Below are 18,328 nucleotides of genomic sequence, written 5' to 3' on the forward strand. Positions count from 1 at the left end.
TGACCCAAGAAGTTGTTCTCCCCTTACATTAAAATTTTGCCCAGAGATTGGGTGCAACAGGTGATCTCAAAAGAGATCTCAACAGTAAGATTAACAATAGGGTCCAAAGCCGAGCAATCAAACTACAGCCAACTTAAATAACTGTAAAAGAAAAATTACTCTGAGGCTCAGATATTTTATTAGGAGATACGAGTCTGGATGCATTTTTATTAGGAGGATTTCAACTGCTTCATACTCTCTAGCTAATACTTTTTTACAATATTTCAAATTTTTCCTTTCTGACCAATAACAGCCAAGGCCAGAATTAATTTCTGTTGAACTGTTCAAAGATTGTTGACATCATTAGAAAATAAGCAAAGTGGATTTGCTCAAAGGACATTTTGAAGTAATGTTTTGTCCTTCACACAGCTCCAGCTATGCATTCTTCCAATACCTTTACTACCATTTGTGCTTAACTATTCTTACCTAACACAATTTGCAAAGGCCACTTATATCTAGAAATGCTGCAGTTCCCTAAGCCCCTGTGGAACAAAAATCAAAAACCAGGTAATGGGTGAAGTAGTGCCAACCAAAGAGCCTTTGCAGCAGTCAAATACAGCAAGTGTTTTTCCCCTTTAGGAAATAATGTTTTCAAAAACTACTGATAATCAACTATGGAGAAATTCAGACCTTGAGGGAGCATCTCAAATCTTCCAATAAACAAAAGGTAGTGCACACAGAGGCAGGGTGTGCTCAAGAACTGGAAAAGTAAATCAGTTAAATGGGACACAATGGCAAGTCCCATGCTCTAAACTGAGGTGAAGAGAATACCTAAGTTGTGTTCTTCAAGCATTATCATAAGTCTACTCTCAAACTGAAGTTGGACACTATTCACACTGAATAAATAGCTCAAGGTAAAATAATTGCTTGTTCGTAACAGAAGCAAGCCTTCATTCTCATTCATTTCAGAAAAAAAGAATATTATTTTTGTACAACAAAGGACAGATTTTAGCTCCTACATGTAATATTATTATACTCATAGAGTCTCTCCAATTAAAGAAGTCACAAAAATTGGAATTAATAGATTTCCATAAGCAAACCAAAGTGTCACACAGCAACGCAGCCATAAATCCAAATAAAATCCACCAGCCTTGGATTTATAATTTTCTACTTCTAGTGAATAACTCTTTTCTCCCCAGAAGTGATGCTTGATCTTTGCTTTTTTCTCTACTGATGTACTACATAAAAGCATTTTCCAGCTGGAAACAATAAAACCCCACCTCCTTGACAAAGGAACTATATGAACAGCTACTTTATTTATGAGTGAACATCTCAGTGGGTATTTTGTGTTTTCAACTGTCAAGCCAAACTATTGACAACTTTTCTCTTCCTTCCTTTTCCTGAATTCTCTTCTGTGTTTGGTAACACCCTACACCCAGATGACATTTCAGGATGTGCTGGTCTGGTGGTAGCAATCAGCTGGAACAGTGGCTGCCTACCAGCACAGTGGCAATAGGACCTGACCAAGCTTTTCTCCCACCTTTCCTCTGCTATTTAATACTCTGTCCAAAAAAAAAAAAAAAAAAAAAAAGGAAGGAAAAAGCAGTTTTCCTTCCTGTCTTCTTTTCACAGCAATTCTGCCTCCACGCAGTCTTTTTTTCACCCTAGAGAGTCCCTGTCCTTGAGCCTCCCTTCTTCCTCTGGGGAGTGAAAAGGAAAAAAAAAAAAAGGCAGTAAAAAGAACAGTGGTGGCTGTGTCAGCCAGTGTACCTTTTCCAGATGAAAAATACATGTAAGAGTAGTATCCTATATGCTGCTAACATAGGACATAAAATTTTAGGCTGAAACACAAGATACCAGATGTAATAGAGGATTATCTGTCAACTCTATCCAAACCTGCTTGTACTGTTCCAGCCTTCCTTAATTTACTGCCTTTTCCCAGAACCACCTTCAGCATGTCAGAAAGAAGGTGCTGAAGAGGAGAAAACAGAAGCAAATGACCAAGACAGTAAGGATGTTGGCTGTGGGACCTTGACTCCTTTATTTGACAACTTCTTGTTCAAGTTCTGTTTATTTTTTAGGCACCCTTTGAAAACTGAAGGAAACTAAAAATGAAAGTACCAGCAGAATTACTTTAACTACTTAACACTTGAACTATTTACATGAATAGCTATTTCAAAAAATTGGGGGGAAAAAAGGGCTAATTGAAATGAAATTTATTAAAACTTCTACTGTGACAAACCTTTGTGGGAAGTGCTGAGATCAATCAGATAACATGCATGGAGAGTTTTACACAGACTGCATGAGCTCAGTGGAAAAGGGCTTTTCAGCCCAAGAAAAGTTTTACTATCAACATAACATTCAGAAGCTTACTAAAAGACTGGTGTGCTGGAATTCTTGATAATAACAGAAAGATTCAAGTGGGACCTCCTGTCAGGGCTTTATTTACAAAGGAGAAAAAAGCATGTCTAGCCTGTATTTTAAAAAAAAGAAAAACACCCTTATGTTCCTGCTTTTCATTACTGTTATTGTAATTACTGGGTACAAATAAATTATGGAGATGGCAGGCTTGGATTTAATAATACACCATAAGTGATCCTTTAAAATTCGCTAATACGTGCTCATAACATCCCACACTGGCAAACAAATCATCATTGTTTGCCTGGGGTTGCTAGCTATGTCCACAGAACTTCCTAAATAGCAGATGAATCCCTCTCCCACCTCTCTACAAACCCTGAGCCAGCAGAGTGGTTTCAAAAGAAAAGGGTGCTGGACAATCATTCTTTTGGCCATAAGACATCAAAGAAATCATATGGTTGGATATATGTGTGCCAGTCTCTTTCATCTTTTTTTTTAACTCCATCTCTGAACTCCAACAACAACAACAAAAATTCTGAAAGCATAATACCAAAACATCAGAAAGTGTAACATGAAAATTTTGAAGCATCTCCAAAGGAAACAGCAGCACAAAAACGAACCATGATTTCAAAAAAGGTGATGGAATATTCTTGATTTTTGATAAGAAAACCACCTAACCAGCAGACAACAACTTACTGCAACAATATAAAAGTAACCCTCCCTACACATGAACTTGAGTGTGCCTGAAAATTCACCTGTGCAACCTCAGTACACACTTACTATTTATTGTCATGTACAGCACTGAATTCTTTGTGACCAAGAAAGTGAGAGTTGAAGATGACTGGAGTCCCACCACACATTTTAGGCAAAGCAGGTTTTGACCCTATTTTCAGAGATTAAATACAAGTAAAAATACCTAATCTAATTACAGTGGACACTTAAAATTCAAAGAGGGAAAGTGATTATGCATATTGGTTAAAGATGCAGCTGACAAGGAGGAAAGGCCTTTTGATTTTTTTGATTTTTTTTTTCCTTTCCAACATAAAGGAAAATTGACATTGGACAAAGTAATGAAAAGATACGTGATACCACCCTAGAAGCAGTGATACACAAAGTAAAAAGTCTCTCAGGGAGATTAATTTGCTACAGGTAGATGACAGTATTATAAAACGAGAGAAAAAAGAAAAACTGATCAGAAACTGGGACAAGTATTCCAACCTGCTCTTCCATGATTTTAAGGCAATATATTTGAGACTCGATAATGATTTCTTGTGTTAAGAAGTGCAGTGATTCCTTGCATCTCTGGTATGGGTAATTATGGCATAAGATTTAGACACTTTCCTAAATCAATGCTTACCACACCACATTTCTAAATTTTATCTGATACGAGTAAAAGGAAAATAATTTTTACCACTTTGCATGTTGCACAAAGGCAATTCCCTCCATTTAATCCTGCCCATTACACTCACAAGCTTGGCTAATCAAGCAACAGCATGGTACAGGGTTTTTACACTTCACATTGACTGTTATCCTTTCTTGGCAACAAATTACATTGAAGACAGAATCAACCCCCTTATTCCAAATCTTTATAAACTGGAAATATTTGAGTCGGATGAAATATTTTGGTCTAATATAGCAAGCAGTTTTCCCCTACTGTTTTGGACCTCCTGCAACCCCTTAAGTGAAACAAGACAGAGGTGTTTAGAAATGTGTTGCAATCAAATTAAATTGATCAAAATTCACACCTTGTTTTCAAGAGATAGTAGGAAAATAAAGTCACTGGGTGAGCCAAGTCCATGTGAGAGTGTGTATGTCTCTGTGAACAGGTGGGGCTTTTAATAACTCACTGAAATCCCATTAGAGGAACATGTAGGATATAAATGTTCTAACAGTTGGTTTTTTAAGTGTAAAGCTCAAAAGTTTCATTCAAAGACAGATTATTAGAAAAAGAAAAAGCCACAGTGATTTCTACATTTTTAACCAATGGTCACCTAGCTGCTTCTTTTTCCTCTAAGCACTTATGACTGTCTTTTATAAATGCTAGCAAAAAGAAATGCCATTTAAAAACTTCTCACATGTAAGTTGTACTGAAATATCATTTGATCATGCAACAAAGCCATAAAGAGAGGCTTGTGATATCACAGTTCTTCACTTGGCAATCAGTTATGTTAGTGAAGACATAATTGTATCCTTGCTTTGTAAGTTATGAGAAATTGTAAAGAAGTAAAATCTTATTCTTATATAAATCTTCAAGAATTAACTGAGAAAAATATGAGAAAATGAGCCATGTTATGATCTGATTAAAACATTAAAACATTTTCCCTCTTTAATTTAATGTCCTGCAGAAACATCTAACTCTCCTTAATTTGGAAAACAGAAATTTTCAGAAGTATAATTTTTTCTATAAGTTGCATGTGTGTCATATGAGCTTGGAAATAAATTATGACTTTGGTTAAAGAAGGTAAAACACTACAGTTAGTGTTATTGTAAGAAAGAAATGAAGAACAGAAAAATTAACTGGCGAGTTGCTGCTGTGTTCTGACAAATTTTAAATTGAGGGGGTTTTTTTGCCTTAGAAACATGTCAGATTTGTAACTGATTAAGATATTCCAGGCTATGGGCATCCTCCAACTTCATAAAAAGCACTGAAAATCCTTCTTCCCAAATATTTCCAGCTTTGATAGAAGCAGGTAAAAAGCATTAAGAAACTCAAACGCACAAGAAAATTGCAAATCCCACCTGGTGATCCAAATATATAGCATTCCTTTGAAGGTGATGTGAAAGAATCTCATTCTAGTAGGCAGCAGTCAGAGGGCAAAAGGAAAGGGACAGAAGGTGCAGAATGCATGAAAAGAGCTTTAAAAGATGTAAACTAGACAGTGATCTGTTTTATGCAGAAATATAATAATGTTTTTAAAGTGCTTTTTTTGGTGAACTGTTACAAGTCTCGATCTTGAAACAGAAGTGATGGAAGTTTACCACAAATTAGGCTATGAAGCACTATATCACATTTTCTATTTACATCTAAAATATAGTAAGCTCATATAAATGCCCACTACACAGACAACTATAAACCCTTTGATAAATCTGTGTTTTAAGCAAGTCCTGCTGTTCGCAGACATATTATGAAGAAGAACATATCTGATATGAGGCAGCATAAATAATAAATTCATCTCACGATATATCACTCCTGATTTTTTTTGGTGATATCAATAGATTAAAAACCTTTTAACTACAACGTATTTTAAAATATCCCCCTGCAATTTTGAACTTGGCTCATTTGGAAAAGCCCCAAAGTAAAACCTCAAAGGGTTAATAGCAGAACATCACATACACAAAGAACCAAAGTTACTCTATTCTACTCGCACGACAGTCACAGAAAAATTTTTCACAAGTACAAAGCAAACTTTTGATTAATGGATGACTACAGGTTAGTGAGAATGGCACATGACACACATTGCTTTATAGCTGACCTTTGGGCTGCTGGCCTCAAGTTTTAGTTGCATGAGCTGTGCTAGTGTGTGTTCCCGGATACTACTCAGTTCAGCTTGCTGCCGTCTCAGCTTTATTAGCAGCAGCGTGAGCTCCTCTGGCTGAAGGAGTGCAGTGTGAGAAGCCAAAGAGTAGAAAAAAGGTTAATTGGTATCCCAAACAACACTTAAATAAAATAAGGCTTCTGAGTATCTTTCTTACAAAAAAGAACCAAACAACTTTCTACAGCGATATGACAGAAGAAACACCATTTCCACCACCCCCCCCCAAACTGACCACTTTAAAATATATAATGAAAGGTTAACTTTTAACTGTTCAAAACAATTTGATACTGCAAATGCTGTAAGAGTAAAATGTTCTGCATAAAGGACAAAAATAAGGGAGGATTTTGCAGGACAAAGTCTGTGCAGTCCTCACACTTCCTCTGACGTGCACATCAAATTGATGATACTGGCTTAAGAGGAGGGGGAGATAATTCTAGCTCTTAGGATATCATTATCTGTACATGGACAGCCATTTGAGCTTGGTGAAAGAATCAAAACATGCCCCAAGAAAGTTTAGTTTTTAAAATGATTCTTCAAATGTATGTGTCAAAATGGAGAGTAAAAATAATGAAAAATCCATCTTAACTGAACTGCCTCAGAAACCATCACCTTTCACAAAATAAAACTGAACAAGCATGAAAAAAATAATTTTCCATCACACCTTTCACAGCTCTGAGGCTATCAGTTATTTTATTGCTTTATGACTGAGCTGTACAATAAAGCTTAGTCATCGCTTGGGAAGTGATGAGGACCAGCGTTTAAACCCTAAGATTATATATATTATGGAAATAAAGTCACACTCAAATGGGTATTTGTCAGGTAATTCCACACAGATCAAAGAAAACAAACCACTTAACAAGTATTTTTTGTTATGTTTGTGTTTGCTTCTGTTTCTTACACTTCTCCAGAAGTCAATCTTACAAGAGGTTAAATATTCACCCAGCATTTTGATTTTCTCACAAGTTCTGCAAGTTAAATAAAACCCAAACACAAAAACCTCCTAAAACCCAGCTTGCTGTCTCCCAAAGTCACAGAATTTCCCCAAAGCAAAGAAGTGAAGAAAAAAGCTCCAGAGAACCACATATTGAAACACTGAAAAACGAATACCAGTTTCTTAGAATAAAGAGGAAACATCCCTGAGAATAAGCATGGTACTGGCACCGTTGTGAGCTGGGGCAAGAGTAGCCCACAAGAGGGAGCAAGGGATTTCCACATAGCTTCAGTTGGCAAAACCATTTGCTTTGAGGGAAAACCAACACCACACCCAAGTTGTCTAATGGCAGTTTTTCTTCTTACAGTACTCATTCAATACCTGGATTTAAAATATTTAATTTCAGGGAGTAAATGTAAGAATCTAGACTGCTATACAAGGCATTTTCAAGCTCTCTCCAAAAATAAGTGACAGTGCTTTCAGTCTGAAAATTAACATCAATTCAAAGCACAAGACATCTTATTTTTAGGAATATGAGAACTGAAAGTAGCATCTTCAAGCAAAAGAAACATTGATCCACTTTTTCAAGGTCAAAACTCCTCTCAGTATGTTCTGCAAAAGCCCAGTTTTAGTGCATTAGGAATAAAATATTTAATGGCACTTAAAATCCAATGTTTGCAAGTAAACCTTTTTCCAAAGAGGAGCCCATCAAACCGTAATTCCTACTCGTCTCTAGACATTCCTAACATTGCAAACATGTTTGATGCTGCTGCACATGCATCAGTTGCAATGTGATACAGCATTTGATACAGCTCTTGGGACTCTGGCAACAACCACAACACAAAATTTTCTTCAGAGCTACCTACAGGTTCCCTCCTCTGGCCCCTGCAACACTCGTGCTGTGGGGGCAGGACTTCTGGTTTCCACAGGCAGAAGCTTGGACCTTCTTGCCCCTTACCCCCCTCATCAGCCCAGCTCCAGCAGAGCTGAGGAGAGCAGAGGGGGCCCTGAACCCAAAGAAACGTCTGTAAGGCAGCAGCTGCCCAAGGCCAACCCACAAATTCCTGAAGGTGCCAGAGATTCGTGCTGGGAAGTGCAAGAAACAGGGATTGAAGCAGTGGAAAGGATTGACTGCGAGTTGCTGCCCACGGTGCAATTAAAAAAAAATAAATCTGTATACTTAATTGATAACTCTTGAAATCAGTAATTTCACATGGACAGAGAAAGATTATGGAATGGAGGCAAAAAGTGGTAAAGAAAATATATAAACTGAGGACAATATCTTAGATTTGGGCTGAGTCACGTTTCAGTAAGGAAGGTGAACCATATTCACCAATATTACTTTGATGAAATACCTTCAGTGAGAATTTCAGCTCTACCACACTAAAATGGGAGATGTCAGAAAGGCCAATTATACAAAATGCAGTTTTAGTATCTTTCAGATTTGCAAAAAAAGCCAAACTTTACTTCTAGGTTTTCCTAAATAATTAATGGAGAAATAAGTGTTCTGTGATGTATTCTACCCTCTCCCAGGAAGTTCAGCAATGTATCAACAATGATTAAAATATAACAAATCTGTATTTCTCAAACAAAATCTTGACTCAGCAGCTACATGATATTCTCAGCATTCAGTGGAAACACAGAGTATTTCTTTACTTGCTATAAAAATCTCTGATAATTAAAATAAAGGCTACATTTAATGCAAGCTTTGAATACAATAAGATTTCAGTGTTGCCTCTTGCTATTTAAAGAATTATTCTTAAAAGCCCCTGATGCACAAAATAAAAAAAACAACTCACTGTTTTGCCTTGGAGGCTCTGAGGAGTAACAGGCTGTAAACTCAGACCTGCTGGCATCGACCTTCTGTCGGGTACAAAGACATGCTGTACAAAAAAAAAAAAATAGCACAGTAGGATCCAAAGTTATTTCTAAAGACTCAAAAACTTTTAAATGCTAAAAAAAAAAAAAAAAAAAAAGAAAAATCAAGCCAACTTCACACTCATGAAGATTTGCTATGATTTGTGCCAGTCATGCTCCCTGTTGATCTACTATGTAGGACACTCAAGTAGTCTACCTCTAAATTTTAGAAATACCCCAACTTTCATCATTTATTTAATTAATGTTGCCTGACTGATAGCCTGTGCAAACAACAATTTTAGTTTTCACCTCCCATTGAAAGCCATTGAAAAGCCTAAGATCTCTACGAAGATGGGGTCTAAATCTTTAATTTAATCTTTAATTTCAAATGATCAGTCTCCTAATCACCCAATCTTCAAAACAGGTCTGTGTTTTTAAGTTAACAGCAAAAGTTGGTTGTGTAACTAATGAAATACAAAACAAACAGCTTGAAAAACCAAAGGGAAACATTACTATTGCATAAAAGATACTAAATATGCAATGAAATACTAACATGGAGTGTTTGAGAAGGAAAAAACATCAGGAAGCAAAACATGACTGAAAGAACAAGTAAGCACATGCTCTGCTGCACTGACATGGTGATATTTGTCACACGTGTGAGAGGCACTGATTACTAAATTTTCAAAGCAGTTGAGACACAAAGGATGTCAAAACAAAATGACTCCTTTGTTGACAGAGACCTGAAAACTTTGAAACCCAAGACTTAATAATCAACTCTAAATTGTTTAAATTGCTTTAAGATGTAGTTACAGATTTTTTTAGCCTGCATCAAGAAACAAAGACACCGAGATAAAGTTTTTGATAAAAACGTTCAGGAGCATTTTACAACAACTGAAGGAGTAATTTTTATGTAATTATTTCCAATCTATTAAAAAACCATGATAGCACAAGCATGACAAATATAGCAGAGCCATATACAGCACCCAAGTTTACAATTCTCCATGTCTCCCACTCAGTGGTGAAGACCAGCAGAGTTAACACTAGTCAGGCACTAAGGGTGTGTGTATTTAGACTCTGATCTTAACAACTCACAGGCATAAAAAAAACCAATACTTTGTCTTCTGCTGGAACCCAAGGCAGCCAAACTTGTGGCTGAAGAACAGAAAACAGCACGTGGAAAGAAACCTGGGATTTCGAGTCCTCTTGGAGTTAGAAAGGGGAAAGACTTCCGCACATATACAAACTATTCTGAATGATTTGCCCATTGACTCCTTTTTATTTTCTTTAGAGAAATGTTAATACCATGGGCAGTAATATTAGGACAGCATGTTTTCACCTAGCACATTAGAAAAATGCCTTTTTACTACCTTTCTCCATGAAAACAGCGATTCCGCTTAAACGTCATTATAATAAAATATACTACAGTGCAACACGAGTTTTACAGTAACCACATACTTTTTAATAAACATCCTCATAAATAAGGCTTTTTAGCTATTAAATGAAGTATTTTTACCTTGGTATGGTGCGCCCTGTGCCTGCGATCAATGGTCACGTCCCCCCTTTGCACCGGCGACGACACTTCCGACCGGTAGGTCCGCTGTGGGGAATACCCCTGGAAACCAGCGATGGAACCGTGAGAGGGCGAGGTGGGAATTGAATGCATGGTCTGATCGGAAATGTTAATCATAGTTTTCGGGCTACTTATGGTACTGTGCCTAGTCAGAGTCGTCTGCTTGTTGTAGAACTGGCGCTGCTGCCACTCGTAGAGCTGCCACATCGTGTCGTCGCGCATCGACCTCCGCTTCTCCTCGGCGCTGACGGGTCCCATGGCCCTGTCGTAGGCCGAGGGTGCCACGCTGCAGAGGCTCTCTGGCCGTGCCTTGCTGTTCCTTGGCAGTGTTCTGTAGCCCTCTGGGTAGCGGGGTAAGGCTTGAGGGCGATGGCTCGGCATGTTCCTTGGTAACGTCTGATAAGAGATTACGCTGAAACACAAATTTTCTTTTCGTCAGCGCACAGCATTAATATCACGGCCAGGCTAAGTTTTTCAGTATGGGTTAGGTTTATCTAGCTGACTCTGTCCTTTTTTAATACTTCAAACACCATTTAAAAAATGGAAGACAAGACAACAATTAAAGAATCAGTTGTACTGACAACGCACTGTAGCAGTTGAAACTGGATCCCTCTCTCTCCTATTAGCTCTTGATATAATCTGTATTTCATCTTTTCACCAGTCAAGTATATCAAATTTATATCATATTGTCCAACTTATCTATATGCTGGATAGGTCAAAGTTTTTAAAGCTTTAATTTTACATCCACTGAAGGAGTAATTTTTATGAAATTATTTCCAATCTATTAAAAACCAGGTGTATCTGTTTTGATTTTATTGAATTATGTAAAACAAGGCTTAACACTGAGGGGACTGGGGTTTTACAGTTTTCATGGTTTAATGATTGAAGATGGTTTCTGTTATCTTTCTAAATGTCCTAGAATGTAAGTAATTGCATGCAGACTTTAAATTGCATGGTGCACCACACCAAGTTTTAACAGTTCTACACTGTTTCCATATAAGCCCATTTGAAATGTTCTCTTTTCCAAAAGTGAAAAAATATCCTGTTGTTTCCCTAAGAAAATCTTGAGCAGTTACTACGGACATTAAAAAAATAGTGATTCTTCTAACAGCAGACCAAGGAAAAACTGCACCAATTGTCTAAAGAAATTATGTATTGAAACTGTCAAGATTAAGCCATTCCGTATCAGCTATTCAAGCAAAACAAACAGCAAAATATTTCTTTGTTTGATGATAACATTGTATTGCTTTTCAACTCAGATATGAATTCAAAGGCTTATTCTTTAATTTGTTGGCACATTAAAATTCTGGAGTGCTACAGCCATTTAGCAACTTTCAGCACTAGTTGAAATGCAGAATTTTCCATACCGAGTATCGATGCGTGCCTAAGTGTGACAAAGCACTCCTTGGTTTTTTTTTTTCCAGAGGTCAAAATCTGGGTCATAAACATTGATTCATTCATCCCTTATCTAAAACGCAAATGAGGTGCTCTTAAAACCTTTTGCTACTTATCATGCATCTGACAGATGCTTGCTGGGAGACAACTCAAACTGGGCAGGATTCAGCCATCAGAGGGCAGCAGCTTCCAGCTACACCCCACACAAACTCCAACTAAAATCCCTGCCACCACCAGGCACCAGAACCTGAAGATGGCTTTGAATTGCTCCAGTGCCAAAAAAAAAAAATTTAAAGAAATGGTGCAGAGCAAATGGAAAGGTAAACCAGCATAAAGCATATTCGATCCTTATGGAATAACTATCAAGGTAACTGATGACGGTAAAACCAATTTTTCACTGAAAATAGTTAAGCTGAGTATTTATGGTCACCTGCTACATTTTGGGGATGAAAACTGCTATAAAGAGCTTTACATACAAAATCTGCTACAGTTTCTCAAGCTTTTCAAGAATTAATGAAGTGTGATCTCCATTTTATAGACTGGGCAGCTTTCCATTCTCCCAGGAAAATAAAAAGGGGGAAAGAGATTCTAAGTCCTAGACTTTTGCTGCAAAATCTGCTTAAATACCTCTAAATTTCTGTAGTAACATACCATTAATTAGAAGGCTTTTTTCCATCTCTATATTTAAAAACAAACAAACCAGATGCTTCTGAGCTCCACTTCTAACTTTCAAAATATAAGTGTAGCTATATCCCATAACAGGTATAGTGAACCTTGACATCTTCATGAAGATATTTGGCAGTTACACTCACCTCACTCACTAAAGCTCCTCTCTTGTTTTATTAATTAAATGAGCATTGTAACCCTGTTGGCTTCTTTAGATATCCTGAACCACCTGAAGAACAGCTGTCTGAAATTCTTAGTATGTTAAAGACAGCAATTTAAAGTCTACATGCAATTACTTATATTCTAGGACATTTAGAAAGATAACAGAATCCATCTTCAATCGTTAAACCATGAAAATTGTAAAAAGCCCAATCCCCTCAGTGTTAAGCCTTGTTTTGCATAGTTCAATAAAATCAAAACAGATACACCAATGTACTGTTGATACTTGCAAAGATACCATTCTAGTCAAATCCAAAAACTAACTCCAGACAGCACTGCCTTGCACACAAGGGGAGACTGCAGCAGCTGGGTTTGAGGTTGCAAAATATTTCTGCATCTGTCATCATAAATGATGTGTCCTTAGAAGTGCTCCCATACAGAAAAAAGGCTTCCACGTTTGTTCACAGACTCCTTATAGACATCTTTAGGGGTTGTCTCAAGGCTTACTGTTGGGTAGCAAGAGTGGTTCTGGTGTCCAAGTTGGACTATTTGGGAAAGCAACTTTGCTGCTAAACCTTTAGGGGCTCAGTTCTGTGATGACTGGAACCTCAAAACAGACCTTCATCCTAAAGAACAGGGCTACCTCCTGGCCCGGAATACAGAACTTCCACGTGTGAATTAAGCAAAGGGTGGCACAGACTGAAGACAGAAACCTGGTGCATTATTTAGGATGAGGCTTATATGGGCAAGGTGAGAGACAGCCTCACATCCTGGGTTAGCAACAACATAATACCTCAGTACCATGCAACTCTTGGGTATTTTTTCACATTTGAAAGACCACTTAAGTGAACTGTTTTTGATGAAAACATTTATTCAAAAGTGACTTGTGCAAAATTGATTCAATAAAATGAAACTGAAGTGGAATGTGTTCATTTTTTTTATTTAAAACACGTTTCTTTTTGGTTTTAAAAAAGGTTTGTCTTTCCCAAGGCAGCAATTGTCTCTATTCCTGTGGCTCTTAAAAACTAGATGGTGTCTAGATCCATGGAAATGGCAAATAAAAGCTTCAAGAACTAAAACCTACATTGTCATCATTCTCAGTTTTTGGGTAATCAAACTACTACGGGCTCAGCCTATTCCTCTAAAAAATTAGTAGTTGTATAGTGAACCTTTTTCATTCCACACTGAGGACAGCTAAGAGTTCCTATTTTATATATAGTTATTTAATTGTACCTATTTGTTGACATTTAAGCATTCTTAAAGTGCTGATTTTTTTCAGGCTGACACCAGAGATACTCAGTTTGGTCCTCCATGATTTCTCTAACACATGAGAGAGATAGATGAAATGGAAAGCAGCTTTGTTAAAAGTCAGCAACTTTCCCCCTTTAAATAAAGGCTACTTTATTCAAAAATTCAAGTTATGAGTTGAACAGGTCTTACTACAAACAGCCTTATTAACCTCTCACCCCAACCTTAGGCTTTAACATAAGCTGGTGCTTATTTCTACTCTAATTCTTTAACTTCAATTCTACTTAAATTTCTGGCAATCTGAACAAAAATAAAATTTTAAATTGAAATGAAACCACATTTAAATGACATCACTATATATATACATTAGAAAATTTGGATCATTATTCAAGGTCACTTCCACAGAAAGCAAAAAAGGTAGCTCAAGGCCAATTCTTTTTCAGTTTGCAACTTTTATGTAGAACTGCATTTGAATGCCCACCCTTTAATGCTATCAATGCCACCCTTATTTAGGCAACAAGTGTTCCCCGTAGTCAAGAATAAAATATTGTTAATTAGTAACATATTGTTAATGGCACTTGCTTGTATTTGATTCCCACAATGAAATCAGTTTTAGGGCTTTTATACTTGTTCACAATTGAAAAATAGCCAAGCTATTCTAATTTCTACTGTTTGGTTGCAAGCTTTACAGTCCAATAAAAAAAATTAACTGCATCAGAGAGCCTCCTTGGTTCTCATTATGCAAACATGCATAATAAAATAAATGTCAGGGTGTGCAAGGCACTGTCTGCACTGCCAGTTCAAACTCCATCAAACTACTCACGTTGGGTATTTCATGAAACAACACATTTAACAATTCCTAATTATATCTAATGAAGGACTAAAGGCAACCAGGAAATTTTCAACCAACTTTGGCAAGCAGAAGTCAAGCTAATGGAAATTTTTCAAGATTTTGCAAGAACTGAAAAGCCCCTAACCCATATTTTGAAATTTGAACAAAACACATTTTCTGAACTTTGTTCTATCTTAAACTCTGCTCTGCCATCTATCTCATTATACTCACTCCCTAATTTCCAGCTCTTCAAAATTTCTCCAGTGATAGCATCTCCATACTTCCTATCAAATGTAATATTAAAACCTTTTATATTTTACTGCTAGAGCTGCTTGTCTGTAAGACAGCCTGGAAGCAATGTCCCTACACTTCTGACAGACAGAGAAATTGCTATCAGCATGGCATTCAATAGTGTCAATCATTCACAGATAATTTTAAAACTTCAGGAATAAGCACTAGAACTCAATATTATAACTGGGAGATACTTAATTTCATAAGAAGAGGAGCTTTAAGCATCAAGTTAGTTAGATTTCTGTCTTACTGTTAAGTAAAGCTTCTGTCTCTCTTCAACTAAAGTTTGTTTAAAGTTTAAAAGCTCCCTGGAATATTTTATAAGAATTTTAAATAAAATATTATTATAAGAATTTGTGAATATAAATGCCAGAAGACAGGGCAATTTCAAGAACACATTTTAAGAGGAAAAGGAATTGCTACGATTGATGATATCTCTCTGCTAGGACAGAGAAATGTCTAACACCCAAAAATGGTTTCTAGCCCTTTTTAGTTATTGAGCTATTATTATACTTTAATTAATAATATTCACTCAAATGGTAATAAAAGGAAACTTCAATAAAATTGTTCCCAGCAGTCACCCAGGCACTTCTTACAGAGAACAATGAATAATGTATTTATGTCATACAGACCAAAAACCAAAGAACCTAACCGGGATACAAGCGTTAAGTATTATCTGCTAGAAAGCCTAGCAGAAAAAAAAATAATAAAAAAAAGTAATAAAACTACTTCACAGTGCTTACCCTCTTGTTTCCTCTTCTTGTCCTTTTCCCCTCTGTATTTTAATCCACTGTTCCAGCTGCAGCATCGAGTTGGTTCTCTGCATGACCCGCTCGGACTCCACGTGCGACGGCAGCGCGTTGTGATGAGCTCCATCTCCAGCATCCGCCAGGACAACTCCACCTTTGCTCTCAGACCCATTCAAATGGACTGGCCTGAAGTGTCCAGCCTGGATGGTGCTCATGGGCAAAGTCCTGTACTCGGATCCCAAAGGATTTAGCTTCACGCTGTTGATTTTTGTTAACGGTTTATCTTGCCCGACTTTCTGGAACCCGTACTTTTCGGCTTCCAAAGCTTTCTTCTCCTCGTTTTTGTTCACTTCTTTGTTTTTCTGGTTATTTTGTGCCTCTGGCCTAATCAGCACCCGGTGGTTTGAAATACTGTTTGCCTCTCGAGGTGATGTATTTTCAATGGTTAGCTTCTCTATTCTGGAAGGGAATATATGACAAGCTATAATACCAACAGAACATTCATTAAAAATAGTAATAAAAAATTAAAAGCGAATATATTGGTATTTATCAGGGTTATTTCAGTGAATCCCTGCCCAGACATTTTATAACAATATCTTGACTCTGAGAGAAAAAAATCAGGACATATTTTCACAATAATCAAGGATAGATTGTGGATTTTTGTTGTTCCTGGATATTCTGTTTTTGTGGTTGTTATTGCTGGATTTTTGTTTGTTTTTTTCTTTTGTTTTTAATTTTGTTTTGGGGTTGGTGGTAGTGTTTGGTTGGTTTGCTTTTTGGTTGGTTCATTTGTGGTTTTTCTAGTTGGAGAGTGTGTGTATTTTTTCTTCTACACTTCTCTCTTTCTTTGCTATTTTAAAGGCAATTGTTACATGATGTAAATCTTTTAAGTCACCCTTTAATTAACCCCTTAGAGAAAATGTGCACAACAGGAAATAAAGCCAGGGACTGAAAAAGTGGATGTACAGTTCCTGGAGGGCTGGACATTCAAGGAGTGAAAATATTCAGTGGCTCTCCAAGAGCTACAGCTTCCAAATGTCAACAGACTGAAATTCAGATGATTTTGACAGTCAGCTTGTGATTCACAATACTGCTGAATTTAACATATAATGGGCTCCTTTAAAGAAAGCAAATGACTTTTCATAGTCACTGGTATCAATTAGGTTTCTCTGGTATGTTATCGCTTTGGCTGGCACACACTTTGTGGGAAATGACTGTGGCTTTTCTAAATTTAAGGGGGAAAATAGCTGCTGACTTAAGGAACTGTACCACAGAATAATGATATTTTTAGAACCCTTAGTGCTTTACAGTATTTACATAAGTACTCAATGTGTGCAGTTTTATTAGTGTTCTTCTTTTTAAAATTTGAAAATGTCAAGAAGCTGTGTCTTTTCCCATACTGGGACCTGAACTTCAATTCCAGGTCAAAGAGTGACTTTTTCAGTTCACTAGAAAAAAAAAACCCACCACCTTAAAATGTTTTGATCAACATTTTTTGGTATGGGAGGAAAGAAGAGGAAGAGATATAATTTTTTAAGATTACATCTCTGTATAAAACCAAACTAGGAGCAACACTTTATTTTTAGGATGATGTCAAATTAACCTTTCATAGTTTTGCATCTTTTTTGCAAATGCATTATTCATCCTTGTAACTGTCCCCAGTTCAAGTGTCTGTAAAAAGGCCATCACATACACAGCTGACCAAGAGCACAGACAGAACCACTCCTCTGAAAAGGGCTCTAATTCCAGGCAGAGTAACTATGTACATGCCTGTAAACATTATTGCTTACCCCATCTTGAACAAGAGGCTTAAATGTTCAACAAGTCTACACTTCCCCAACAGATTATTTAAGTTGACAATTCCCAAAAGGCCACCTAATTTGGGACAGAACCCCTGCAAATACCTAAAGGACCGAAAACTGTATGGTCCTAATAAAATACTACCCACTGCTAATAATATTGGACACTTAATTTTAAATGCACCTCCCATTACCACCCTACTCTTGCTATGAAGGCTCTGTGACGTGGAAGGAATCAAGACAAATTGATTCCTCCTGCCTTGACAAATGCACCATTTCAAACCCATTGCTCAGAAACATCAAGACATCGATGTCCTCTGGATACGGTACCCGAGTTAAAACAAAATGCTTGTTCACTTTGCATGCTAACAAGAGTGTGATTTTTTTTCCCCCTATGCCTCTTCCTCACATGGCTGTGACGACCCCAATCTCTGCTTGATACTTCACGATGCCATAAAAGTCCCCCAAAATTCACTTTATAAGTGAGTATAAGTAGGTCAAAACAGTCCTTGTCTTTCAGTGATTATTCCTGAGCTGCCAACATGGAAGTGTACACACATGTCAAATGTACTGCAAATGAAAACACTCATACTCATAATCTAACATGAACAACTCTTTGGCTATATGTGTTGGCATTATTTTTAGACACAGTGTTTTTTTCTCATACATCACTATTCAATGCAGATGTTAGATACATCTGATGTTTTCTGCTAGAAGAAAGGAGTGTGTAATGTTTCTGCCAACCATAATTTCTAGAGAAAAAAAGATCTCGATGCTGAAACAGTTTTTACATAGACTTTTGTGAGGGAGGTGGAACTACTACACCTATATCACCTTTCCTACAATTTCCAAGTATCAGCAAAGAAAAGCTATGCTAACCTCCTACTGAAATTTAAAAGTGAGGGGTTTTAAAATTTACTTTTTTTTTTGTCCCCAAGACTTTAAATTGTTCCAAATC

At 37.0% G+C, this 18,328-nt stretch overlaps 1 protein-coding gene across 10 annotated transcripts in view; it reads right to left on the reverse strand.

The window, feature by feature from the left end:
- The window catches only part of PLEKHA5 (pleckstrin homology domain containing A5), a 165,652-nt gene that overhangs the window by 29,779 nt on the left and 117,545 nt on the right, over positions 1-18,328 (reverse strand). For 7 of the 10 annotated variants that reach the window (XM_032687706.1, XM_032687704.1, XM_032687703.1 and 4 more), the window contains 5 exons: positions 15,566-16,030; positions 10,175-10,643; positions 8,604-8,687; positions 5,811-5,930; positions 5,077-5,130 (listed from right to left, as the gene is read on the reverse strand). In XM_032687706.1, the coding sequence (XP_032543597.1) occupies positions 5,077-5,130; positions 5,811-5,930; positions 8,604-8,687; positions 10,175-10,643; positions 15,566-16,030 (1,192 nt within the window). The remainder of the gene's footprint in view (positions 1-5,076; positions 5,131-5,810; positions 5,931-8,603; positions 8,688-10,174; positions 10,644-15,565; positions 16,031-18,328) is intronic. The other 3 variants (XM_032687709.1, XM_032687707.1, XM_032687705.1) reach the window with 2 other exon arrangements.

This window comes from Chiroxiphia lanceolata, chromosome 5, assembly GCF_009829145.1.
Source record: "Chiroxiphia lanceolata isolate bChiLan1 chromosome 5, bChiLan1.pri, whole genome shotgun sequence".
Lineage (NCBI taxonomy): Eukaryota > Metazoa > Chordata > Aves > Passeriformes > Pipridae > Chiroxiphia > Chiroxiphia lanceolata.